At 46.2% G+C, this 27383-nt stretch overlaps 1 protein-coding gene and 1 pseudogene across 3 annotated transcripts in view; one reads left to right on the forward strand and one right to left on the reverse strand.

Annotated features, from left to right (window-relative positions):
• Positions 1-3923: 3923 nt before the first annotated feature.
• Fam53a (family with sequence similarity 53 member A) overlaps positions 3924-27383 on the forward strand; it is a 35534-nt gene continuing 12074 nt past the window's right edge. The window contains exons 1-3 of one of the 3 annotated variants that reach the window (XM_060365508.1): positions 3924-4362; positions 4714-4843; positions 22242-22474. In XM_060365508.1, coding sequence (XP_060221491.1) covers positions 22397-22474 — 78 coding nt within the window. In that variant the 5' untranslated portion in view covers positions 3924-4362; positions 4714-4843; positions 22242-22396. Of the gene's footprint in view, positions 4938-22241; positions 22475-27383 lie in introns of all 3 variants that reach the window. The other 2 variants (XM_021651680.2, XM_021651706.2) reach the window with 2 other exon arrangements.
• LOC110557372 (large ribosomal subunit protein eL8-like) lies at positions 9896-10696 on the reverse strand (annotated as a pseudogene).

Genomic DNA, 27383 nt, shown 5'->3' on the forward strand with positions numbered 1-27383 from the left:
CTCCCAGGTGAGTCATCAACCCTCTGTCTAAACCTAAGGCATTTCTGAGCTCTGGGCAGCTCATCTGATGAACTCATGAGGCCCAGGGTCATGGGATGATATTACTAGTCTATGGGGCAATCATATTATAACTGGGCAAATAACATCTCTTGTAAATTGGCATGTGGGCTTGTCTACTTTGAGTCCACAATGGGGCACCCTGCATAACTCAGTATATTTAAGAATGTTGAGGGTTTCTTTGTTTTAAACTTTTTTTTTTTTTTTTTTTTTTTTTCTGAGACAGGGTTTCTCTGTGGAGCCTTGGGTGTCTTGGACTTGCTTTGTAGACCAGGCTGCCTCAAACCCGCAGAGATCCACCCACCTCTGCTTCCCTGAGTGCTGGGGTTACAGGCGTGTGCCACTGCACCATGCTCAGTTTTAAACTTTATTGATTCGCACGGTACACAGACATGCATGCGAACAGAACATTCATACACGTTTTAAACTTTATTACTTGATGTGTATGGGTCTTTTGTTTGCATGTATGTCTGTGTACCGTGTGAATTCAGCACATTTGAAGGCCAGAAGAGGGCATCAGGAGATAGAGATGGCTGTGTGTGCACTGCCATGTGGGTGCTGGAAACTAAACTTGGGTTCTTTTGTAAGAGCAGCCAGTGCTCTTAACTGTTGAGCCGCCTTTCCTGCCCCCACTGTTTGATTTTTAATGTATAGACTTCAGATATATGCCACTTTATAAAAGTCATATCTCAGATGCATAAGAGGGCTGAGCATATTGGTATATGTCTGTAATTGCAGGACTTGGGACGTAGAGGAAGATCAGGAGGTCTAGGTCAGTTTCAGATTCATTAGACAGTGTCAGTAAAACAACAAAGATGCCTTGAGATTTTCAAAAGGAAAAAAAAGCCTCTAGGTAACAGTAAAGGAAGCAAAGCTTCCAATATGGATCCTAGGGATTTGATGGCTAACGTCTAACACAGGCTGTGCTCTGTAATGAGTGTCTGTTCTGGGCCTGTCCTACAAGGAAGCTTTCAGTGTGATGAGAGTGGGAAAATGAATGCAATGCAACGGGGTGATAATGGCCAGAAGGGCTACATTGGTGCCTCTGAAGCTCAAGTCACAACACTGAATTGTAAAGTAGTGTGAGTAGCTGGCAGCTCTCCTCAGATGAGTCTGCACTCTTCATGTGCCTCTTCCTCACAGAGACCTCAGTGGTCTTGACACTCGCTATGCAGTCTGAGGTAACATGTGAACCGATAGCAGTAAACGTGCTTCCACTGTGTAAGTGGTCGCTCATGTGCCACCACCGCCTATCTCCAGGTTCTTGAAGAAAACCAGCTCATGAGGGCTCACAACCATCTTAACTCCAATCCTGGGGGCGTCTGTTGTCCTCTGCTGACCACTGTGAGCACCAAGCATGTAGTGCACACGTATACATGCAGAAATCGAAAATGACCAAGACAGGGAAGCTAAGGCAGCTGGATCTGAGTCTGAAGCCAGTCAGGTTTACCTAGAAGTTCCAGGCCAGCCAGGGATACACGGTGAGACTCTTATCTCAAAACATTTCAATGGTCATGTTTCAGTGTTCCTCCCTACTCCCGGGTGGTTGAGACAGGTTTTCTCTGTATAGCCCTGCTTCTCGAGTGATTAAAGGCAAGCACCATCATCGCTCAGCCACATTTAAACTTTTTTTCTCTTCATCTTAAGAACCAGACATATCTATGATAACTATCCTGGATAATCTGGGTCTGTGCTACACTCTATCCTCCTGAACCTGGGGACTGTATCAGTGTCTGTTTTTTTTTGTTTTTTTTTTTTTTTTTTTTTGTCCCTGAATGGTGTAGACTCCTGGAATGCATATCAAAGGGGGAGGGATGAAAGGTTAGGCATGGCCTCCTGTGGAGGTGGTGTCTCACCTCAGCCTGGTAGTTGCTTTTCATCGGGTCCCTTTTGAGCGGACAGTTACAGGAAGCTGAGACAGAGCCGCTCTCCCCCTGTGGTATCTCCTGCCGTTGAAAACGTTATGTGAAGCTGGGTGTGGTGGTGCACGCTTGTAATCTCAGCACCCTGGGTGGCAGAGGCTGGTGGATCTCTGTGAGTTCGAGGCCAGCCTGGTCTACAAAGTGAGTCCAGGACAGCCAAGGCTACACAGAGAAATCCTGTCTCAAATAAAAGAAAAAGTGCTCTGTGGACTATTCTGACTTTTAGGGCTTTATTTATCCCCTAGACCTACCTTTCTAACCTCTGACCTATCTCCTAGGTTTTTTTGGATATCCAGAATTTTAGTTACATGCTAAAAGGTATCCCAAAGTCTCTTGATTCTTGTGACTTAAGTCCTTATTTGGTGTGTTACTTCTCTGGTCACTATGACCTGATAACCAATTTAAAAGAGAGGTTTGGGCTGGAGAGATGGCTCAACATTCAGAACACTGGCTACTCTTGAAGAGGACTGTAGTTCAATTCCCAGCACCCACTAGGCAGCTCGCAAGTGTTTATAACTGTTGTATTAGTCAAGGTTCTGTTGAGGAACAAAACTGATAGTAGTATGACTATCTATCTATCCATCCATCTATCTATAGAGGATTTATTAGAATGGCTTACAAGCTTTGGCCTAGCTAGTTCAAAAATGGTTGTTTATCAATTAAAGGTCCAAAAATTCAGTACTTGTTCAGTCCACTAGGCTGGATGTCTCAGTTGGTCTTCAGTGTACACCAGAATCTTGAAGAAGTAGGCTCACATGCCGGTGAACATCTAGAGCAAGCAGGCAAAGCAAGCTTCCTTCTTACAAGTCCTTTACACAGGCTGCCAGCAGAAGGTGTGAGCCAGATTAATTTGGTGGGTCACCTTTAAAGACCTGGATTGGAAGTGGTCTTCCCACTTCAAATGATTTAGTTAAAAAAAAAAAAATCCCTCGCAGCTGTACCAGCTCCTTGGGTTTTAGTTAATTCCCTATATAGTCAAGAATAGCCATCACAACTGTAGTCCCAGAAAGTGCGTAGTTTTTAAAAACAAAAGCCAAGAGATTTCTCTTGACTCAACCGTTTCAGAGGGTTGTCTCTCTCGACAGGATAAGAATGGTGGCTGGTTCAGCTTCTGTCCTTGTCAGTTTGAGCTTGCACAGCTTGTTCATCTCTGCAGATCATGCAGCAGACAGTAGGCCAGAACCTGGGCTGTATGTCCTTCAAATACTGCTTATATCCTCCAGCTGGGCCGCACGTTCCAAAGGTTCGACCGCCTCCCAAAATAGCACCACCAGATGGGGACCACATGGTTAACAAGCCTGTGGGGACTGGTTGTTTTTTTTTTGTTTGTTTGTTTTTGATTCATACAGTGTTTGGGGAAAGGGATTCTGCAATGTAGTTAAGGAGATTGAGAGGACTGAGCTACTCAAACGATCCCTAAACCCAATAACCAGTATAAGTTACCAAAGGGAGGCCGGCACGCCTTTAATCCCAGCACTCAGGAGGAAGAGGCAAGGCAGATCTCTGTGAGTTTGAGGCCAGCCTGGTGTACAGAGCGAGTCCAGGACAGCCAAAGTTACACAGAGAAACCCTGTCTTGAAAAACAAAGAAACAAACAAAAAAACCAAAAACAAATTACCAAAAGGGCTGGAGAGTTGGCTCAGCAGTTCAGAGTACTTATTGCTCTTCCAGAGGATTCAGGTAAGAAAATTAAATTAAAAAAAGGCATGGAGATGGGGAGATGAAGGTGGCCACATCAGGCTTTGGAATCAGGGAGCCTACCCGGAGGCTCAGGTCGCCAGCTGTCCTTAACGTCACAGCCGGTGCGCGCCAGCTCACACAAGGGGGCGGTACTCCTGGCGGGGGCGGGACCAGCAGCAGCGCACACTGCCGGTGAGAGGGAAGTGAGAGAAGCGGAGGGCGGGGCGCCGCGAGGCCACGCCCACAGGGCAGGCGGTGACGTCGGCTCGCCCGGCGGCGCGGCTGAGGGTGGTCTGCCAGCGGCGGCTTCCGCGCGCGGGTACGCGAGCGGACGGCTGAGGGCTCGGAGCGGCGGCCGCAGCGCGGCGGCCAATGAGGGCGGCCGGAGGGGGCGGGGCGTCGGCTGCGGTTTTGTTCCGCGGTGCCTGAGGCGCACCGTCCCCATGCGCGGAGCGCGGCCTGCGCGGCCGGCGCCCCGCCCCAGGTACGGTGCCGGGCGCTCGCCCGCCGGCTGGAGAGTGCCCCGGGTCGTCGTTCGCATGCGCCCCGCCACGAACTCCGGCCGCCGGAACGCCGCGTCCTTGCGCTGTCAGCCCGGAGTCTCCGCACGTCGGCCGGCGCCGCGCAGCCGCACGTCGAGAGCCGGGTGCATCGCCGCAGCGCGCCGAGCCCCTCCGGCCAGCCGGCGCCTCAGCACCTTAAGGTCCCCGCGCGCCCCGGGCCCAGCACCGTCCTCGTGTTCCGTGTCCCCTACGCCCTAAGACCCCAGGGGCCCAACACCTCAGAGACCCCTGGGCCCCAGCTTCCCAGAGCCCCGTGGGCCCCCTGCTCCCCGATCTCGTCCCGAGTCCCGGGACTCCTCCAAGCTGACCAGGCCCTAAGCACTCCTGTTGTGCGCGCTCCTGCACGCCGGGCGGTAAGGCCTGCCCGCAGCGCCTGGGGCGCGCTGCCACTTGTTGAATCACTTTCGTGTCGACTTTGAGACCTGTTGTCGCCATGCTGAGCCCGGGAGCCCGCTGTTTCTGAGACTCAGTGATTGTTATTTTGTACTCAGGAAGCAGGAAGTTTGACGAGATATGATGGTCCCTTAAGGGAATCCCAAGGACAGATCCTACCCAACGACCTGTGGAAGGTGACTTGGAAGTGTATTCCGAAGCCACTTTTCTTCGTAGACTGAAGGGTGTGTAAGTCCCTTTAAGACTTCCTGTGAGTTGGAGGATGGAATGTGCGATGTACACAGTGTATTTTACCGCTCCTGATTGGCTATTGCCTTACTTTGTACGTTGGATTTTGCTTTCCCTTAGTCTTAAGTACTTACCTGAAATACATCACTTCAAATTAAAATCACGGTTGAATTTTCTGCACTTCTAAGTATTTCATCATTAGCTATATCTTTAAGTATGATTGTGAACTTCCATAATTTTTTTCTTTCTGGTGTTGGGACTCTCTTCATGGGTCTGGCATATCTACACCTCCAGCCCCATTACTTACTTTATAATAATGTCTCAACTCTGAGAATTTTAAAGGAGTAGTTCAAGAATGTACTTTAGTTTTTACATTAAGAAATTTGATGTGCTTAATGATGCTGTTTCAAATTCATATTTGGTCACTCTTGTGTCTCTGATGAAAGTAGGTCTTAGAAAGGAAGTTGAGCATATCACTCAGAAGGCAGGACTGAGGATGGTTTTCTTGCCAAATTCTAAATATTACTCCCAGAATGGAAATTGAAATTGTCTAGAAACAGTGGATCTTCTTTACATGGGTTTGGTTAGCGCTGGGCTGCCTGTGGCAGTTATTTCAGGTGATTCTCTCTTCCATACTCCCCTTTGTGGACTGGGCATAGCAAACCTGGCCCCTTCCCGCGGCTTCCTAAGTGATTCTGCTGGCTGTCCCTGGGGCTTAGATCTTGGTTCTGGAACTTTCTCCTCCGGTTTGAGAGCTTGTGACTTGGACTGGAGCCATAATGAGTTACATACATGGCCTTTCAGTTTTTCTTCACTTAGGTTGGATTTGACAACCATAAAAGAGACAGTTTTACTTGCTACTCTGAGACAGAGAAAATGCCAAACAATCTTTTTGTGTTGTTCTTTTGTTGTTTGCTTTTTGGCTTTTCGAGACAGGGTTTCTCTGTGTAGCCTTGGCTAGCCTGGACTCACTTTGTAGACTAGGCTGGCCTTGAACTCACAGAGATCTGCCTCTGCCTCCCTGAGTGTTGGAATATACAGGTGTGCACCACAGCACTAGGCTTTTTTTTTTTTTTTTTTTTTTTATTACAAAATGGATTTCGTGTGTATGGCAGTGTGTTTTGCCTGATTGTCAGTATCACGCCCATGCTTGGTGCCTTTGGAGGTGAAAAGAGGGTTTTGGTTCTACATGAGCTGGAGCTGCAGGTGGTTGTGGGACATCATGCTGTTGCTAGGGAGTCTAACGTAGGTCCTCTGCAAGAGCAGCCCCTGCTCCTAACCACTGAGCTGTCTAGCCCTCTAATGCAAACAATCCTCTTCTTTGTTTGTTTGTTTCTTTTTCTATTTTTTTTTAATTTTTTTTTTGAAATATGGTTTCTCTGAGATCTGTCTGCCCCTGGAGTGCTGGGATTAAAGGTGTGTACCACCACTGTCTGACTTCCTTTTTTTTTTTTTTAACTAGCTGTATTTCCAACTTCTTGTTACAGAAATTTTGTGTATACTCAGAATCCAGTAATATCTAGGAGAGAGAACATGATTTTACTGGTATAGACAAGGTCAAGAAAATCCTTAGGTATCTCCACTGATGCTTTGGAAACACTGAAAAAACTTTTTCTTAAATCATGGAAAACTTTATTTATTTCTGGGGTGTCAGTGCCTTTAATCCTAGCTCTTGGGAGGCAGAGGCAGGCAGATCTCTGTGAGTTTGAGGTCAGCCTGGTGTATAGAGTGAGTGAATGAGTGAGTTCCCGGATAGCCAGGGCTACACAGAGAAACCCTATCTCTAAAAACAGAGCAAAACAAAACACAAACTTTACTGTTTTTGAGACAGGGTATCTCTGTGTAGCACAGGTTGGCCTGAAAATTGTAAACCTCCTTTCTCTGTCTTTCAGTGCTGGAATTATAGATGTGTGCTACCATGTCTGGTAATATTTTTTGGGGGGAGCAGTTTTAGGTTCACAGGAAATTGAACTCTTCTCTTTCCTACTTTACTTAGTCTATGCTGTTATCAATATCCCTATTAGAGTGTCGTATTTGTTACAGTTGTTGATAACTGGACTTTTATTTTTTTAAATCTCTTAAGAAAAAAGATATATCTATTGCATTTTTATGTTTTTGAGTGTTTTGCTGTGCATGTCTGTGCCTGGGGCCTCCTGAAGTCAGAAGGGGCCGTCAGGTCCTCAGGAATTGGAGTTGTGGATGGTTGGGAGCCTCTGTCTGGGTGCTGGAAGTTGAACTCTGCTCCTGTGTGAGTGCCATATCTCTAGCCCGGATGCTGGGCTGTTTCGAGTTTTGACAAATGTATAATGTTATGGATTTAACCATTATAAGCAGAGTACTTTTAATTTCCTAATAATGGCTCTTTGTTTTACCTGTTCATCCCTCCTTCTCTTAGCTACTGATCACCACTCATCCTTTTTTTTTTTTTCGGTTGTTATTGTTCTTTTCTTTCCGAGACAGGGTTTCTCTATGTAGCCCTGGCTGTCCTGGAACTCACTGTGTAGACCAAGCTGGCCTTGAACTGAGAGATTCGCCTGCCTCTGCCTCCCACTTGCAGGGGTTAAAAGTTTGTGCTACCACTGCCCCAGCCACCACTTATTCTTTTTACTTTCTCTATCGTTTTGCCTATTCTAGGATGTCATACATTTGGCAGTCTTTTCGTATTGGCTTCTTTCACTTAGTAATATGAGGTTTAAGTTCCTTCTACTGATTTACTAGCATGATACCTCACTCTTTAAATGTTTATTTTAATTATGTGTATTGTGTGTGAATGTACACGTGTAAGCACAGGTGCTGGAGGAGTCCAGAAGAGGGTGTTGGATCACCTGGAGCTGGAACTAGATGTGATTGTGAGCCATCCAGTGTGAGTGCTGGAAACTGAATTAAGATTCTCTGCAGGGAGGTATAAACTGTATGGTGCTTAGTTTTGTGTCAACTTGACATAATGCTAGAGTTATTTGGAAAGAGGGACCCTCACTTGAAAAAATGCCCCCATTAGATTGGCCTATGGGCAATCCTGTTAGGCATTTTCTTTCTTTCATTCCTTCTTTCTTCCCTCCTTCCTTCTTTCTCTCTCTTTTTTTTTAAGCTTTTATTTATTTTATCTATGAGTGTTCTACCTGCATGTGTGCCTGCATGTTAGAAGAAGGCATCAGGTTCTAGTATAGATGGCTGTAAGCCACCATGTAGTTGCTGGGGATTGAACTCAGGCCCTCTGGAGGAGCAGACAGTGCTCTGACCCGATGAACCATCTCTCCAGCCCCCTCGGGCATTTTCTCAGTTGATTGATGTGAGAATTGCCACCCCTGGTGCTAGCAGTCCTGGGTGCTATGAGAAAGCAGACTTATGCACGCCTGTGATCCCAGCACTCAGGCAGGGGCAGGCGGGTCTCTGTGAGTTTGAGGCCAGCCTGGTCTACAAAGCAAGTCCAGGACAGCCAAGGCTACACAGAGAAACCCTGTCTTGGGAAAAAAAAAAAGAAAGAAAGAAAGAAAGGAAAGGAAGCAAGCAGACTTACCAAGCCATGAGGAGCAAGCCAGAAAGCGGAGTTCCTCCATGGTTTCAGTTTCTGCCCCAGCTTCCTTTCTTGATGGACTGTGGCATAGAATTGTAAGCTGAAATAAACTCTTTCATCCCTAAGTTGCTTTTGTTTATGGTGTTTTATCACAGCAGTAGAAAAACCCTAACTAAGACATGTTTGTTTGCTTATTTGCTTGCTTGCTTTTTAGCAAGCTTTGTAGAACAGGCTGGCCTCGAACTCATAGCATCTGCCTGCCTCTGCCTCCCCAAGTGCTGAGATTACAGGCTTGTGTCACTGCTCTGGGAGACATGTTCCTAACTGCTGAGCCTCTTGTCCAGTCCCCAGTGTTACATACTGAAGAGCATTTTGGCTATCCCTATCTATCTATCTATCTATCTATCTATCTATCTATCTATCTATCTATCTATCTGCATTGAAGTAGGGTCTCATTATATAGCTCTGGCTGGCCTGGAACTTACTATGTAGATCAGACTGGCCTTGAACTCTCATCAGTCTGTCTGCCTCTGATTCCCCAGTGCAGGATTAAAGGCATGTACCACCGTGCTTTGTTCATTGTACCTATTTGAAGTTATTGCCAAAGTTAAGGACATAAATATTATTTAGGACAACCATTCAGTTCTCAACCTGTTGGTTTTGACTTCTTTGGGGGACTTTCACTGGGATTGCATATCAGATATTCTGCATATCAGGTATTTACATCGTGATTCATAGCAGTAGCAACATTATAGCTAAGAAGTAGCAACGAAAATAATTTTGTGGTTGGGGGTCACCACAACATGAGGAACTGTATTAAAGGGTCACAGCATCAGGAAGGGTGAGAACCACTGGGCTAGGGATTTTACAGACTTTACGAGTTTTAAAAATTATTTTTCGTGTGGGTGTTTTGCTTCCCGTAATTATGTTTGTGCATCACTTAAGTGCAGTGTCCTTGGAGGCCAACTGTCTATAACTTAGGGACGGTTGCTGCCCTGTGGGTGCTGGGTTCGAGCCCAGGTCCTCTAGAAGAGCAGCCAGTGCTCTCAACCTCTGAGCCATTGCTCCCACACCGTGTTTTATAGTTTTATATTTCACACTTAGGTCTATGATCCTTTTGAGTTACTTTTTGTCAAGGGTATCAGGTCTTGAGTCTAGATTTTTTTCCTAGCCTCTAGAACTGTAAAAAATAAGATTTTTTTTTTTTAATAAGCCACCTGGACTATGGTATTCTCTTTAAAAAATACTATTTTATCTGTGTGGGTGTTTTGCCTATGTGTGTCTGTGAACCACATATATGCAGTGCCCAAGGAGGCCAGAGGAAGGTGTCAAATCTCCTGGGACTAGAGTTACAGATAGTTATAAGCTGTCATGTGGTTCTGGAAATTGAACTCAGGTCCTCCAGAAGAACAGCCAGTGCTCTTAATTACTGAGTCATCTCTCCAGGCCCCTGTGGTATTGCTTTAATTAATGGTTTTATTTTTAATTTTTTTAATTTTGTAATTGTATTTTATGCACAGAAAACTTATCAGTGTACATTTAACCCAGTTTAGTGGCGAGTTCTTTAGCCTTTGCCTTTTCCAGCTTGGCAATATGAACCACAGATTTAGGACCCAGGACGTGGCCTCCCCAGTGGTGCCAGATCTCATCATATCTGTCGTTGTAATCCGTCCTAATAGCCTTCACCAGCTTAGCCAGAGCACCCTTATCTTCCGAGTTAGCCTGTGTGAAGGCAACAGTGATGCAAGTCTTCCTATGGGCCACCGCCCCAGCCTGGCCTTTCCCTTGATGATGCCAGTAGGGGACCACCATCCTTCAACCCAGGTCAGGTAGGAAAACCACCAGCTCAATGGGGTCTACATCATGGCAGTCACTACCAGCTGAGCCTTCTTGTTCTCCGCCAAGGTGGTGACTGTACTGACCCCTGCTCGAAGGACAGGCGCTCTCTTAGTTGGGACGTCCCCTTTCCCAGCAGCTTTCTTCTCAGCGCGGGCCAGTAGCCTCTGCTGCTTCTCCTGCTTTGTCTCTGGCCTGTACTTGCTGGCAAGCTTAAGCAACTGTGTAGCTGTTTGCTGGTCCAGGGCCTGGGTGAACTGGTTAATGGCAGGAGGTACTTTGAGCCACTTATAGAGGATGGCCCTTTGCCGCTGCAGCCTAATGTAGTGGGGCCATTTGACCAAGCGTGTGAGCTGTCTTTTGGGCAGGATATCCTGTGCAATGCTGAAGTTCTTGGGCCTTTTCTCAAACAAAGGATTGACCACCTTTTTGGCCTCCTGTTTCTTCACGACAGAGGGGGCTGGGGCCACCTTCTTCCCCTTGGCTTTCTTTCCTTTTGGCATCTTGTTGGGATGGAGGAGAGAGAGCTATTTTTAAATTTTTATTAGACATATTCATTTTATTTTATATGAGTGTTTTACCTACGTGCATGTCTGTGCCTGCAGAGGTCAGAAGGGGGAACAGATCTGAAACTGGGAGTGTAGGGATGGTTGTAAACCATTATGTTGGTGATAGGAACTGAGCCCGGATCCTCTGTAAGAGCTTCAAGTGCAAGAAGGATGACCTTATTCTTATAGGGTAGAAGGGAAGGCTGTGTCTTCTTGTGGTGGAAGGGAGGGAGAAAGCATGTTCTTGTAGGATGGGAAGGAAGGCAGGCTGTAGAAAGAGGTTCAGTCCTCATGTATTAGGAGGAAGGGAAATGCTGTGGTCTTCCGAGGCCCAAGAGAGATGTTTCTTCATGTACTGGAAAGAGTGAGCTGTAGAAGCCTTCTCTTTCATTTCATTAGGGAAGAGGTCTCATGATGGAACATCTAGACAGTAACACCCTTTTTTTCCCCTCTTTTTTCCCTCCTGGTACTCGGGAGTGGAACCCAGATCCTTGCGTGTGTTAGATAGGTGTTTTGCCATGGACCTATCCCTAGTTCATCTTCTGTTCCTGTGGGTTTTTTGTTTGTTTGTTTGTTTTGTTTTTTTCAAAATGGGGTTTCTCTGTGTAGTTCTGGCTGTCTTAGAACTCACTCACTAGACCAGGCTGCCTCAAACTCAGAGATGGAACTGCCTCTGCTTTCTGACTTCCTGGGATCAAAGGAGTGCACCACCACCATCACCACCACCATCACCACCACCACCACCACCATCACCACCACCACCATCACCATCACCACCACCATCACCACCACCACCACCATCACCACCACCACCCTCACCACCACCACCACCATCACCATCATCACCATCACCAATACCACCACCACCATCACCACCACCACCACCACCATTACGACCATCACCACCACCACCACCACCATCACCACCACCACCACCACCACCACCACCATTACGACCATCACCACCACCACCACCACCACCACCACCATCACCATCATCACCATCACCAATACCACCACCACCACCACCACCACCACCACCACCATTACGACCATCACCACCACCACCACCACCACCACCACCACCACCACCACCACCACCATGACCATCACCACCATCACCACCACCACCACCACCAGCCGTTCCTGCTTTTGTATGTGTGTGTCTGTGTGTTTATCACAAATAGGTTGTTGCATTTTGTCAAATGCTTTTTGGCATCTCTGGATCCCAAAATGTGTTTTCTTTTTTCTTTTTTAGCCTGTTAGTGTGATGGATTGCATGAAGTGATTTTTACTTCTGTTTTAACTAAACATCTTACTGTCCAAATCAGCTAGTTATGGGTTTTAGTACTATCAGGATGTTGGTTGTTAAGTCAGGGAATTTTTGTCCTGTTCGCATACTTTTTAAAAACTATTTTATAAAAGCCGGGTATGGTGGTGCACGCCTGTAATCCCAGCACCTGGGAGGCAGAGGCAGGCAGAGCTCTGTGAATTTGAGGTCAGCCTGGTCTAGTAAGCAAGTCTAGGACAGCCAAAGCTACACAGAGAAACCCTGTCTTGAAAAACCAGAACAAACAAATAAAAAACCCCAAAGTGTTTTATTTACGTTTCTTATGCCTCTTTCTCCCTTCTCCACGCCAATCCCTTTCAGCACTCAAATACCAGATAGGAAAGAAAGAAGGTCAGTGGGGAGAGGAAGCAGAGTTCTCTTCAGCTACTTTCTGCTGGTTAGGGTCCTCAGGGTCCTTGGGGCAAGTCCAATCTTAGTTTCAGGATATCTCCAACTTCTTATCAAACTACATCAACAGCAACCAGGAGTAGCGGGGGGGCGGGGGGAGCAGCAGCCTTCTTTTCTCAGAACACTTCTTAGAGCCTTTTTTCCAGGCTCCAGCGTTTTTTCCCCTCTCCAGAGTCCTCAGATTTAAACTCTATGCAGCTGGGGAAGGGACCCTCTCAGAGCCTGCAGAGGCAAATAGCCTGCTGCTATGGACAAACTGAATCAGCCCCATATCTCACACCTGGGATTAAGACAAAAACATGTTTACATAACATGGGTGAGTTTTTAAAGACACCAACACTTTCCACTACATTGTCCTTTTCTCATTTTGTTTTAAAAAAGATTAAAAAAAAAAACAAACAAAAAACTTTTACAGTTATCAGTAATACCAACTTCGTGGCACCCAAACAAGTCTTTGTTCCAGGCTTTCCAGAATCAGTATAACATTTATGTGTGGCCTTTTAAAAGGATGACACCTAAATAAGGCTATTCCAGTCTCTCTGGGAATCAGTGTATCTAGATGTAACATTTTCAAAAAAGGGTTGAGCCCCAGCTGATCAGTGACTACCAAAGAAGGACAGCATTCTATGCTGGTATTCTGCACTGGTCTCACGTGCTCGGCTTGTGTAGCTCATGGGAGTCTAGCCTTCCATCCTCCCTAGTTTCCTGCAGGAGTGGTGACTGGCCCCAGGAGAGGAACAGGGTATTTGGCTCCATTCTTTGGATTAAGTGTCATTGTTTGGGCTGCTATGGCAGCATAACAAATTACCTCCACAGTTGGTAGCTGGAAATAGTAATAGTTGATTTTTGTCTATGGTTGCTGGGTGTGGAATTCTACAGCAGCTCAGTGGGTTAGCCCATGTGTAGGATCTCAGGCAGGTTGATCAGGTGGGCCTGGCTGGATCCCACATACATACAGGGGTTACCTAGGTCAGTGTCACACGTCTTTTGGTTGCTGCCTTCGAGATATGTCCCTAAAGAACCTGGCAGGTGAAGTACCCTTTTCACTTTAGTCTGTACTGCCTAGCTTCTGTCCACTGTCAAAATGGTAGTAGATGCTTTTTCTGAGAGTTGTCTCTCAGGTGTTTTCTAAAGCCTCTGCTCACGACTTGACAGGTTATAACTGATGTGGAGTCAGATTATTAGTTATTTTTCAAGTGCTCTACATTAAAATTATTATTATTGAGTATGTGAGTTTGTAGGAGTCAGTTCTCTATTTCTGTTCTAGGGACTCAAGCTCAGGTTGTCAGGTTTAGAGACAGATAAGCCTTTTACTCACTGAGCCATCTTGCTGGCCCTCCTGCATTTTAGTTTTAAACATTTATTTTTATTTTATGTGTGAGAGCATTTTGTCTGCATGTCTGTATGTGCACCAACTGCATACTTGTGCCTTGCAGAGGTCAGGAGAGGGTGTTGGTTCTTCTGGAACTAGAGTTACAGATGGCTGTGTGAACTGCCATGTGGGTAATAGGTAATAGGTCCTTTGGAAGATCAGCAAATGCTCTTAACTGCTGAGCCATCTCTCCAGTCCTGTGCGTCTCTCCCTCCTTCCTTCCTTCCCTCCCTCCTTCTCTCTCTCCCTCCCTCCCTTCCCCCTTCCTCCCCCACCTCTCTCCCTCTCTCTCTCTCCCACCTACCTGGCTGTCTGGCTGTCTCTCTGTCTTGTTGCCCAGGCTAGTTTCCAGTCACTAGACTTGATACTTTTCCTACCTCAGCCTCTTGAATAGTTGAGAATTACAAGTTTGTGCTTAGCTTTCAGATCTTTTTCGAGTGAAAACTAAATAAAAAAGAAACAGAAAACCAGGCGTTGTGTGCCCATGTGTTAGCTGCCCATTGCTTTTTGAATTTGGGATGACTTTGGCTTAACAGAATTGATTGGTGGGCTCCTCTGTTATCTCTTTCTGTTAGAACTATCTCATACTTTTGTCTGTGAGTGGGAGCAACACAGCTACCAATTCTCTGCTGGCCAGGTTTTGTGCTTAAAGGCAAGCTCTTTAAGCAGGACTTGAAAGTTTTTCTTCCTGTGTAGTATGTTAGGAGTCGGAGGGGAGGAGATGAAGCAGCTTATCAAGCTTAGATTTGAACTTGGTGTCGGTGTCTTTGGTAGCTGGGTACCTGCTCTGAACCTGCTGCTCAAAGGTGACTTCCACCAGCCCTTGCTATTTTCAGGTTTCAGAGTCTGGTTGTTCACAAATCCCGGTGTGCTGCAAATCCTTATTAAATCCTATGTCAGGCGGCCTGCCTGTGAGGGTGCCAGGATGAGTTCTCCCCAGTCAAAGGGATTGTAACCCTGTAAGCCTGGGACCCTCTGAGGATGGTGGCAGTGGTGGCCTCCGTTTCATAATGACAAGCATCAGAGGAAATTCCTGCCTGAAAGCCAAGGAGACCAGGAATCCCGAAGTGTGTAGAATGGGAACAGAGTAGTATTAGTGTGAAAGGTTAGGTGATGTGTAGGCTGAGAGAGGAGAGATACCAAAGCAGCAGAGACGAGGAAGCACTGTGGAGGCCAGGCATACTGGGTGCATATGTCATCAATCACTAGAAAACTTAGAGGAGGAAGCTGAAGGTAGCCTTTAGAAAGTAGAATAGTGGCAGTCCCAAAGATTGGAGAGGTGACAGGAGAGACAAGAGATGGATTCTGAATAGGAGTCTGGGACCATTTCCAGAGACTTGTTGAGGACATTCAGTAGCTTCCAAGTATCTAAGGCCCCAAGGGACCTGGGAGATACCTGAGGTTCTTGCTCATTATTCTAACACTGGAGGGAGAAGATGCTGAAGCCAGACAGGAGCCAGAAGTGTAGGCTTCCTGCAAGCAGCAGGAAAGCAAAATTGTGTGTTTCAGGATCACCATTCCTAGGATCACCATTCCTAGGAAGCTGCAAGATGAGGTCAGTCACAGTGGGTAGGAAAGTATTGCTTCCCAAGACAACATAGGTGACATCTATGAGCCAGCAAAACTCACCGTAAGAGTTTTATAATCTTGCAGGAGACTTTTAGGAGAGAACTTTACTAGGCAGAGATATTGTATTTGGGGTGGGGGGAAGGGGAAAAGGACTTAGAGGTAGATCTCAATGTGGAACTTATTTGGACCAATTTTCTTTTCTTTTCTTTTCTTTTCTTTTCTTTTCTTTTCTTTTCTTTTCTTTTCTTTTCTTCCTTCTTTCCTTCCTTCCTTCCTTCCTTCCTTCCTTCCTTCCTTCCTTCCTTCCTTTTTTTCTTTCCTCTCTCTCTCCCTCTCCTTTCTCTCTCTTTCAACAGGGATTCTCGGCACACATGGCCTTGGCTGTCCTGGATTCGCTTTCTAGATCAGGCTGGCCTAAAACTCACAGCAGGTCTGCTTGCCTCCACCTCCCAGCAACCACGCCCAGCTTGGTCCATTTTTTATAGGCATTGTGGTGTTGAGAATAGTTTATTGGAAATGTTCAGAGGAGTCTGCAAAGAAGGCTCAGTAGGTAAAGATACCTTTGAGCTTGATGACCTGAGTTCAAGCACCAGCACCCACAGTGGAAAGAACCAATTCTTGCAAGCTGTTTTCTGATCAATCTCTACATGTGATGTGCACACATGTGATGTTCACACATATGAAATAAATCCATTAACACTTTATTTTCCCGGGTGGTAGTGGTATATGCCTTTAATGCCACCACTCAGGAAGCAGAGGTAGGTGGATCTCTGTGTGTTTGAGGGCAGCCTGGTCTACATAGTGAGTTCCAGTACCGCAAAGCTACACACACAGAAACCCTGTCTCAAAAACCCTTTATTTAATGTGTGTGTGAGTGGTGTGTGTATATGTGTGTGTGCATGTGTGTGCATGCATGTGTTCACAAGTATGCACAACTATTCATGAAGAGAATAGAAAAGGGTCTGAGGAAGCCAGAAAAGGACGTCAATTCCCCAGAACTGGAGTTACAGATGGTTGTAAGCTGCTATGTGACTGAACCCAGGTCCTCTGCAAGAGTAGCAAGTGCTCTTAACTGATAAACCATCTCTCCAGCCCCCAAATAAAGAAATCTTAATTGTTCATAGCCAGGCATGCTGGCACATGCCTTTAATCCCAACACTCAAGAGGCAGAAGCAGATGGATCTTTATGAGTTCAAGACCAGTCTGGTGGTCTACAGAGAAAGCTTCAGGCCAGTCAGGGGTACACAGTGAGATCCTGCCTCAAAAATAAGTGAATAGATGTGTGCACAAACAAATTAATAAAGTTCACTAAGCCCTCAGAAAGTGAAGCATGGGCTGGCACAAGGGAGCTGGTGGCTAGTGTAAGAAGTACAGTTGCGGATGTAGGGAGTGGTGGGACTGCTGGTATAAAGTGAGGCTCCCAGGAGTCAGTGTAGCTTTGCTGATGGCCTCAGTCCCAGGTCCAGAGCTGAGGGATGCACTGTATCTGAAGAGAGGCTGGTGGGTGAGTCCTTTTCAGGTTCAGACACACACAGTTGCATGGGCTTTGAATTTGTGATCTGCCTTGCCATGGTAAGGTAAAATAGGACTTGTTGCGGGTTAAATGGAGTATCCCCAAATTGTATGTGAAAGTCTTAACCCCAAGACCTCAGAATTGTGAGCTAAATTTGGAAATAGGGTCAGGTCATTTTACATGTGGTTAGTGAAACCATGCTGGAGTGGGATGGTCTCTAATCCCAAGTGTTGTACAGAGTGGGATGTTGGACACAGATGTGGGCCATAGAGGTCGTGAGCCAGAGTCATGAACACGTTCACAGGGCCTGGGGAGGGATGGTTCAACAAAGGTGAGACTCTGTTCCTGCAACCAAAGGTCGCTGGTTGTGTTGTCATGCACTATCCAGGCAACTCCATGTGATAGACTGAATTAACCAACCAAAACCTACAGAACCTACTTTGATGCGTTTTTTGAGGGTAGTTCCCCAGGTAGTGAGGAACTACCATTGCCATCGTTGGAGCTCCTGTCCTGCCTTTGTGGGTACCTGTTCAGGGTGTGCCACTCTTGAGGTACTGTCATGGCCATAGTATTGGAGAAGAAGATGTTGGGCTGGAGTGAGGATTTTGTTCTGTATCCTGAAGCCCTAGAAGTGTGACTTCTATAACCTGTAGAGGCCAAGACTAGGTTTGCCTCATGGGTCAAAGAACTGTCTTAGGAGTCAGTCCTCAGGCCCTGAAGGTGTGGCTGAGTAGGGTAGAATGGCAGGGAGCCAGTTAGAGGGTCATCCAAGCTACTGGCCTACTTGCAAAATCGTTTTGGTGACTGAATTGTAGAGGGAGAGGAAGTAAGCTGACTATAGCCTGTCCATTGTGGCATGTTCACTCCACAGGGGGAGTTGACATTTAGGAGGGGTGGATGTGGGACTCCCTATGTATCACTGAGAGCCAGCGCTTACAGTCTTTTCTTAGCTCTCATCAGAGCACCTGTCCCTGGTTTGTGAGCAGCCCTCTGGTCAGCACTGGCCAGTTCCATCATCTGAGCCAGGTTTCTCTGATTTGACTGTATCTTCCCTATGTCTACCTTGGTATCAGTCTTGGCCTTTGTCCCCTTTTTCTCTTGCTCAGCTGTCAGTCTTGCTTAGCACCAGTGTCATCCTTCAGAGAGGTTTCTCTTATTGCCCCTCTAAATAGGACTTTGAGCTATGTCTTATTTTGTGCATTCAGGTTTCTGTAAGGGTAGATTCACTTGGCATTGTAGGTTGAATTGCATGCATCCCCCCTGCAAAGCTATATTCAAGCTGTAACTTCAGGATCTGTGAAGTGACCTTATCTGGAAATTGGGTCTTTTTAGGAAAGGCTTTTTTCAGCATCTGGCTAGTCCATTACACACTTATACTGCTTTGTTTGTTTTGCAGTGCTGGGGACAGAGCTCAGAGCCTTGAGCACCTAGGGACAGCTGCTACCTTTGAGCTACACCCTGATCCCAGGACCTGCTTTTGAGTTGCCAGTCCTTGTGAACTGTGCTGTACACACCTCCCTCAGCAGTTTCCAGAAGCTTCTTTGTTCCATGTTTTAAACATCTGTGACTATGACAGGGTGACAGTTTCATACTTATTTATCCATTCCCCTATTTAGCAGCATGCAGACCCTCCAAATATCCACACCTTGTCTCACACAGGACACAGATAAAATTAGGAAAATAATGCCAGTAATGTGTTGTCATCAAACAGCAATTAGTCAGACTTTGGATGCTGTCCCTTTGAGGATCATTATTGCATTTGGTGCCCTTCAGCCTGGGTGAGGTCTTGTTCTGCTCTTTCATGACCCAGCATTTATTATAATTTTTTTTCGGGGGGGATTTTTATTTTTATTTTGTGTATAGGGTGTGTTGCCTGCATATGTCTGTGCACATGTGTGTGCATTGCTTGTGGAGGCCAAAAAAAGCCATCAGATCCCCTGGGACCAGAGTTACAGAAGGTGTGAGCTGCTGTGTGAGTGCTAGGCATATATCAGGGGCCTGTGGAAGAGCAGCTAGTGCTCTGAACTGCTGAACTCACTGCTTTTAAAGGATCTGTCAGTTATTTTGTTGTTTGCCTCACTGAGTTCCCCTGACATTTCCTCCTGAGTAAATTGAGGTTCTTTGTTTTTGTGTGGAGTCCCACAGTGGGCTGTGACCTCCTTAGTGTCCCCTCAGGTATCGGTATGTCCTGTCACTGGCTGTGGTCACTTTGATCCTGTGGTTCAGGCCAGTTTTTGCTATTTTTTTCTTTGTAAAGTGTCTTGTGAGAAAGTACTTGGAGACTCACATGTGCTATTCACCTTTGGAATTCACAGGTGATCCTTGCAGGAGGCGGTTAGGCTATTTGTAAAATGGGACTTTTAGCTTTTCTGTTGTTCTAACCCTGTTAGTAGTTTTCACTGTGCTACAGGGAAGAACTTTCACTTTTGTTGGCTGATTTTTCACAGATACTGACTCATTCATGTAGATTTGGGACTCCTACTTCATTCTGTGGATTGGATTGTTCCTGTGCCTGTTGCATTAGAAGACCTTCATCCTCCTTGGAGTCATACATTGCCTCCTAAACTCTCAGAGCTCCAGCTCTGGAACCAGCCGTTTCTCAAATGACTTGTATGGCTTATTTTAAAATATAAAATCCTAGGGTTGGTTTTTTTGTTTGTTTGTTTGTTTGTTTTAAGTTGCACTGTACCCTTTCTAGGTTGATGTGTGTTCTTTGTGCGATGAGGTTACAGCAGGTGTGTGAAGGCTGCAGAGAAGGCTTCGGTTAAGAGCAGTGGCTGCAGCTGGGTGATGTGGTGGCCATGCACACCTTTAATCCCAGCTCTCAGAAGGTAGAGACCGGTGAATCTCTGAGTTCAAAGCTGCCCTGGTCTACAGATGGCGTTCGAGGACAGACAGAGAAACCCTGTCTCAGAGCAGAGGAACTCTTCCAGAGGAATGCATTCAATTCCCAGTACTCATGGCATCTGAGTTTGCAACTCCAAGTCCGGGGCATCTGACACTTTTTGGCCTCAATGGAAGCCACATGTGTGTAGTACACAGGCAAAATATCTACATCTGTCTGTCTCTCTCTACAAAGTAAAAATAAGTAAAACACAGCAAGGTGTGTGAGAGGCCTTCTGGTGGCACATGGGCCAGGAGCGGCCATTTGTCATCATTCTTGAGGGAAGACACTGCAAAGCCTTTGTCTTGTTAGGGCATGGCTCAGAAGTTGGGGATGTGGGAGCTTTCAGTTTAGCTGATCAGTAAAGCCAGGCTGCCCATGGCCCTGTGTCCCTGCTGGCTCTGAAAAGCTTATGGAGTACCAGTACTGCTTCTGTCATGGAGCATGTGGAGAACATAGCTGGTCCAGATTTAGGTTTCTTTATTTGAAAGAAAGACAGACAGACAGACTGGCCCTGCCCTGGCTGCTGCTCCTCTGTGGTATAAGTTGGAGGTGGTGGTCACCCTGCTGGGGCTGAGTATACCAAATGCTGTGCTTTTAGGCATGGTGGATGGAATTTCACGTCAGACTAACAGGAGTGGCATGTGAATGCTGCGGTAAAAACAACCCTGGCGGAGACCAGCCCCACGTGTTGATGGCACCTTTATTGAATTGAGCTCACAGATAGGCCTGAGCTGGGCTACCTGCTTTCTGCATCCACTAATGGAAACTCATGGCAGGCTCTAGGCTAGCCAATGTGTGCTCAGTGTGGTGATGGTGACATGTAGCCCTGATCCTCTTATCCCTGTGCTTGCTACATGCCAATCTTGCCCTGTTTAGTCACATGCTGGCTTTTGAGCCTCATATTTCAAAGTCATAGAGGAAGTATTTGCTGTTTCTGTTGACAGATTGTACATATATTTTCAAGAATGGAAAGTAGGTGTTTGATCTTGTTTGAGATGTTTCTGATATCTTTAAGAATGTTCATATGATTTTCTCCTTCTATTGACAGTCTTGGGCTTGGGTGCATCGTTTTGCCAAAGTGATTCCCACCTGGCTGTGATGTTTCTTCCTGCAGGTGTGGATCCTGTGACTCATACCCAAGGATCTTGGGTCAGACACTCCCAAAGGTTGTTCCACCTTACTGGGTGGAAGGAGGTAGTCTGAGCCCGAGGGTGCTTTGTTGTTTGTAGATACACACTGCAGAGGCCCTGAAGTGGTTCTGTTGGGCTAACTCAACTTCTAGGAGCTCTACTCTCTTTTTTTCTGCATTCCTCTTTTTGAGTAATGTGCTTGTTTTGATCAATTGCATGACAGATTGTGCTGAGGGCAAGGCTGACTACCAGGATAGTTCACCTTGATACTTTTTTTTTTCAGTGCTGTGATAGAACCCATGTCTTTATGCACTGTAAGCAAGTATTCACTGTTGAGCTCAACTCCCAGCTCTACTTGTTGATTATCCTAGTTTGCCATGTTTCCCCACCTTCTGTTTTGGTTACTTAGGTTTTGGTAGCCCCTGACTGACGCGCCTGCTCAAGTCCGCAGTGAGCAACTGAAGAATTAGAGCTGTATGGGTGCAGTGGGATGACATCTGCAAAGGGTTCAGGGCCTCTTGTATGTTCTTAGATGCTTGCTTCTGGAAAGCTGAGAGCCCATGACTCCCCCCCCCCCACACACACTCTTTTCATCATTACCACGGTCATCCTGGTTCCTTGCCTTAGGCTAGACCTGTTGGAGAGCTCTGAGCTTGCCTTTGGTACCCCACCCTTCATCTTTTGTGAAGAGACCCATTCCCCTCCTTCCCCAGCTTCAAGGACTGGAGTTGGAGGCCAGTGTTGGCCAACTGCAGAGCTAGCATGCCTCTGTGGTATGGGGCCCAGCAACTTACTTCTCACTGGATGTGGCTGCTGTTGTCTCTTCTCGTGTGTTCATTGCCCTTTGGGGACAGAGCCTGCCATGGGTTTTCTTGCTGCTTCAGGAGAGGCCTTGGCGCCTGAACAGTGGTTCTCAGCGTCCCTAATGGGTGTGACTTTTTATAGTTCTTCATGTTGTGGTGACCCCCAACCATAAAATTTTCATTGCTACTTCATAATTAATTTTGCTACTGTTATGATTAGTAACATAAATATCTGTGTTTTCTGATGGTCTTAGGCAACCCCTGTGAAAGGGTTTTTAACCCAAAGGGGTCATGACACACAGTTTGAGAATGCTTGTCTAGAAGATGTTACTAGAGGTTTCAGGAAGGAACAATCTTGTTTTTATTTTGTAATTGGGAAGATATTTGTCAAAGAGGGATGCTAGGAACATTTTGTGAACACAGGAATGCTTTGTATATAACAGAAATATAGACTGAAGCATATGGTCATGTGGTGATTTCTCTTACAGAGACACAGCACTGAAAAGTCTGGAAATGGGTCAGCATCTCTAAATCAGAGCTCTTACCCTGAGTTTCAGCTCAGACCTGATGGCTTGAGCCTGCTGATGTCCAGTGTTTTGGAAATCCATAGCCCATAGATGTGGACTAAGGAAGAGCCCCGACCATGGTCACTCTCATCACGGAGAAGCTGCAGAACCAGAGTTTGGATGACCTTACCCGCAGGGCCTGTGAGGCTGGCCCGGTGAGTCAGCGTGGGGGTCAGAGGTGGGCACAGTCCACTGGAGACAGCACACTGTAGGGTGGAGGCAGAGCTGAGTGGGGGCATGGACAGGGGCTAGTGTGTGTCATGACCATCACTACAAACCAAATCAACTTCTAATGCATAGCGGACCTACATAGAATTCTGTGGCCTGCTTACCAGATCTGCCAGGGTAAGTGATCCTGTGACCCTGCTACTACCCCTTTCCAGGAGCCTGCCTCAGATTTATCAGTAGAGATTCATTCACCTGCTTTAGCTTAGTGGGTGGGTTGTTTTTTTATTAGGTATGGTGGGTTTGTGTGTGTGTGTGGTATTTTTTTTTTTTTTTTTTGAGACAGGGTTTCATTATGTATCCATGGCTGGCCTAGAACTAGCTGTGTAGACCAGGGTTGCCTTAAATTCACAGAGATCCACTTGCCTCTGCCTCCTGAGTCCTGGGATTACAGGTGTATGCCATTACATCTGGTGGTTATTTATTTATTTAGATTTTTCTAAACTGGGTTTCTCTGTGTAGCCCTTGGCTGTCCTGGAACTTACTTTGTAGACCAGGCTGGCCTCAAACTCAGAGATTTGTCTGCCTCTGCCTCCCAAGTGCTGGGATTAAAGGTGTGCACTACTATGCCTGGCTGATTATTTATTTTTAATGTTTGTAACTTATGACTTACCATCTGATTTCCAGGTGCACTTTAATGTTTTGTCTTTGGCTTTTGGTGCCGTGAAACTTGAAGCTAACACAGATACACTCTGAGCACGGCTAGGGATTCCAGACACACAAAGCAGAGAAAGCGCACAGACAGCTTGCACTCTTTTCCTGAGGTCTTGTATGATTATGTTGCCCAAGTTGGCCAGTGTTCATGCCGAGACCATAGGCAGAAGTCTTTCTAAGTTTGGATGCCTACAGGGTGTTTATTCTTCCCAATATATTTTTCATAAAATTTATTCTTGGAAAAGTAGATTCACCTATTCAAGCTATCCTAAACAATTAAGAACTTTCTTTTCTTGGCTTTTTGGAGACAGTGTTTTTTTATGCCGCCTTGGCTGACCTAAAACTCGATCTGTAGAGCAGGCTGGCCTTGAACTCAACTGCTCATGCCTCCTGAGCGCTGAGATTAAAGGTGTGCGTTACCACCACCCAGTGACAGTTTTCTGGTAACAAAACTGAGTATCAGTTTTTTAAAAGTAAAATTTTAATAAAAATTAAAGTCATTAAACATTCAGTGCCTCTATTGCTGTGGCTTTGATGCTAGTGTGGGTTGTTTGTTCTACCTGTTTGAGACCCCCATGTGGGGGTGGGGACCCCCATGTGGGGGTGGACACAGTTCTGGCACGTGGGCCACCAGATTGATTAAGCTTTTGAATCCCAAGGGCAGCAGAGCTGGAGGAGAAAGCAAGAGACTTCACCAGGCTTGGGGCTCTATTGGGGATGGTAGTGGCTGTCCGCCACCATAGACTTTGTCATTATGGACTCACAGTGTGTCCTGGTCCTGTACCTCTGGGCCTCTAAAGCCAGGGTACTCCAGTCCTCCCCTGACTCAGCAGGACTGGCTCCTCCCATCTCTGCCTGTCTGTTCACTTTATTTGGTCTGATAGGCACCTCTTTTCCCAATTTCTATACCCTGTACCTGAGACATACCCAGGTTTTTTCTACTTTGCTTTTTTGTACTTGGAGGATATTGAAGAGTCAGCTGTTATAGAAAGAAAAATGAGTGATTATACCTGACTCATTGCTACCTTAAGGGAGGAGAGGTGCAGATAGTTTGTGACCATAGGTGGAAGATTGTTGAAGGCAGTGGCCTCGTGTGTTGCTGGTCAGCCAGAGCAACAATGAAGATCTGGGGTGTACATTGAAAATGGACGAGTGTTTTGTTGGCAGGGAAAGTGAGGGACTTGGGGGGGGGAGCAACAAGGAAGAAGCAATTGACAGGTAGTTGGGCCCAGCCATTACATGTGTTTAGGTTTAGAGTATTCTCAGACAGGAAGGGACATTGGGACCTTTTTTTTTTTTTAATTTTTAAGATTTATTTATGTATATGAGTGCTTTGTCTGCATGTACACCTGCAAGGCAGAAGAGGACACCAGATCACACCATAGATGGTTGTGAGCCACTGTGTGGGTGCTGGGAATTAAACTCTGGACCTCCAAAAGAGTAGTCAGTGCTCTTAATCTCTAAGCCATCTCTCCAACGCCTGGGACTTAAATTTTACATGTGCGTTTCAGTTGTGCATTGAGGCTTGTGATGCAGAGCTGGACTTCTAGAGAGGCAGGGAGCTAAGGAGCCAGTGTCGCAGGAGGAAGTAGACAATGAGCTTTCCTGGTTGAGGGCTTGGTGGCAGCAGGGATCATATACTGTGCTTGTTGGTTTTTCTCAGCGTTACACAACGTAGATATATCTTGGAAGAAAATGTCTTAAATGAGGAAATATGATTATAGGCATCTTCTTAACTAAGGATTGGTGGGAAGGGCGCAGCTCAATAAGGATGGTACCATCCCTAGGACATTGGCCCTGTATAGAATAAGAAAGCCGGCTGAGTGAGCTGTGGGGAGCAAGCCGGTAAACCATCATTCCTCCATGGCTTCTGCTCTAGTTCCTGTCTCTAGGTTTCTGCTCTGCTTGCGTTCTTGCTGTGGTTTCTCTCAGCGGACTGTACTCAGGATATGTAAGCCAGAAAGTCCTTTCTTCCCAGGTTGCTTTTAGTCATGGTGTTTTATCACGGCAACGAAAACCTAACTAAGACATGCCTTGGTCCTGGGATTTGACTTTTAGGTACCAAAGTCTTTTTTGGTTTTTCGAGACAGGGTTTCTTTGTGTAGTCTTGGCTGTCCTGGATTTGCTTTGTAGACCAGGCTGTCCTTGAACTCAAAGCAATCCACCTGCCTCTGCCTCCATGAGTGCTGGGATTAAAGGTGTGAAGCAGAAGGACCATGATTCAGATCAGGATAGCAGTACCCTCTAGTGATGGGCGAGAGGGTAATGATGCCAGGGTAAGCAGAGAGAGAGAAAGGCCAGCCAAGACCACCAACATTAGTGTTAGTCCAGGATAGGTATATTAGAGCTAGATTAAAAGGCTGTGAGCTAGGTGTCAGGGGAAAAGGAGGGAGGAGAGTGTTATGTGGATAAGCTCGGAACAAGAAGTATGGAACATCATGCTACTGATTTAGATGAATTTAGTATGGGTGGCTGGTGCCCTGTGTGTGTTCCCCAGCCATGTCCAGTTGGGCAGATCCAGGCTTGGGTTGGCCCAGTAGGACTCTGCTGTCTCAACAAATCTACTTTCTTGAGTATCTCCTGAGGAAGCTCAGCAGTTGCCCACTTAACAAGGCCCTGGGATGTGGTATGGTATAGAGACTGATCCCTGCAAATGGATGCACTCAGCCCTCTGCTCTCTTGAATTAGACCCACTGTCCTGAGTGTCTGCACCTGTGTCCTTGGGCTGTTCACCTATTCATCCCATCTCTCACACAGCCAAAGTCTTGTAGATACCTGCTGTGAAGTGTCTGGCTATGCTGCACCAATCTTTGAATGTGCACTGAGTACATCTGGTTAGGTACAGGCCCACAGCTCCTCAACTAACCCAGGAACCATTTCTGTTGGCTAAGAAAAGCCTGTCTTTCGTGGAGTCTATTGGGTTCTTATGGTGGGTGTATTATGCACATGGGCATGCAGACCTAGGGAAGCAGGGCTATGATAACAGTGCAGTTACTTGCTCTTGGGAAACGTTGGACTTCAGCAGGAGGACTGCTGGCTGTGGGAGTGGCTGCCAGCCAGGTGGAAAGGGAAACCAATATGCTGGGGCATTTGTAGCTATTGAAAAGGTGTGGGCAGCTTACTAATTATGCACAGTGGTGGAAGGGCAGTATCTATAAAGCAGCTTTCTCTTTCCACTTGAGCCTGAGGTTGTCCAGTGCCCACAGAACCCAGGTGTTCACCACCCCCATTCAGCTGTATTAAGGAAAACATAATCCACTGCAGAGGAAGACCTGTCCTATCTGAAGACAGGCTACCTATTGTTGAAGGTACCTTTTCTGAATCTCAACCCTAACTTTTAACTTACTCCTTTTAGCTTTATTTTTTTGAAAATGGAGTTTTACCTAGGCTTTGAACTTGTTATGTAGCCAAACTCCTGATGCTTTGTTTTCACCTCTATGGAGTCCCAAGTAAGGGATTATAGGCATATGCCACTGTGCGTGTCTTGTTTATTGATGGGCTGGTTGATTTAATGGGTTGATTGAACAGGGTCTTGTTAAGTAGCTCAAGCTGATCTGAAACTTGGAGTATTCCTCTTGCTTTGGCCTTCCTGAATGTTGAAATCATAAAGGTATATCAGTCACCTGGCTTTCTCTTTATGTGAAGCAACACAGTTCCCCAAAAGTTCTGATGCAGTTGCTGTGGCATTTCCTGCCAATCTCTGAGATTGCCGGTAGCTTATCTGCCTTCATGGATGGGGTTCACCCTGCGCTCTGAACCTTTCTCAGGACGGGACAATCAGGCTAGGGCTTGGATCTTATTTGGACTGTCATGAACAGTAAAGGGCCCTGATGTCTTATGTCTTGGCTCAGTCCTTTTTTAAGATTTATTTTTATTTTCTGTGTGTGAGTATTTTGCCTGAATGTATGTACACCATGTCTCTATGTAGGGCTCGAACAGGTCAGAAGACTGCATCAGATTCTTTGGAATTGAAGGTGGTTGTGAGCTTCTGTGTGGGTGCTGGAAATTGAACTGGGGTGTTCTGAAAGAGCAGCCAATGCTCTTAATGGAACTATCTCTCTAGCCCCTCAGGTCTTTCTGAAAAGTAACTATGTGGTGAGGTTTGAAAGACCATTAGCAGAGACCATCCAAAAGGAAAAGACCAGAAGGAGCAATATGAGGAAACCTGTAATGGCTCAGGATGAT

The sequence above is a fragment of the Meriones unguiculatus genome, chromosome 12 (genome assembly GCF_030254825.1).
Source record: "Meriones unguiculatus strain TT.TT164.6M chromosome 12, Bangor_MerUng_6.1, whole genome shotgun sequence".
In the NCBI taxonomy this organism is placed as follows: Eukaryota; Metazoa; Chordata; class Mammalia; order Rodentia; family Muridae; genus Meriones; species Meriones unguiculatus.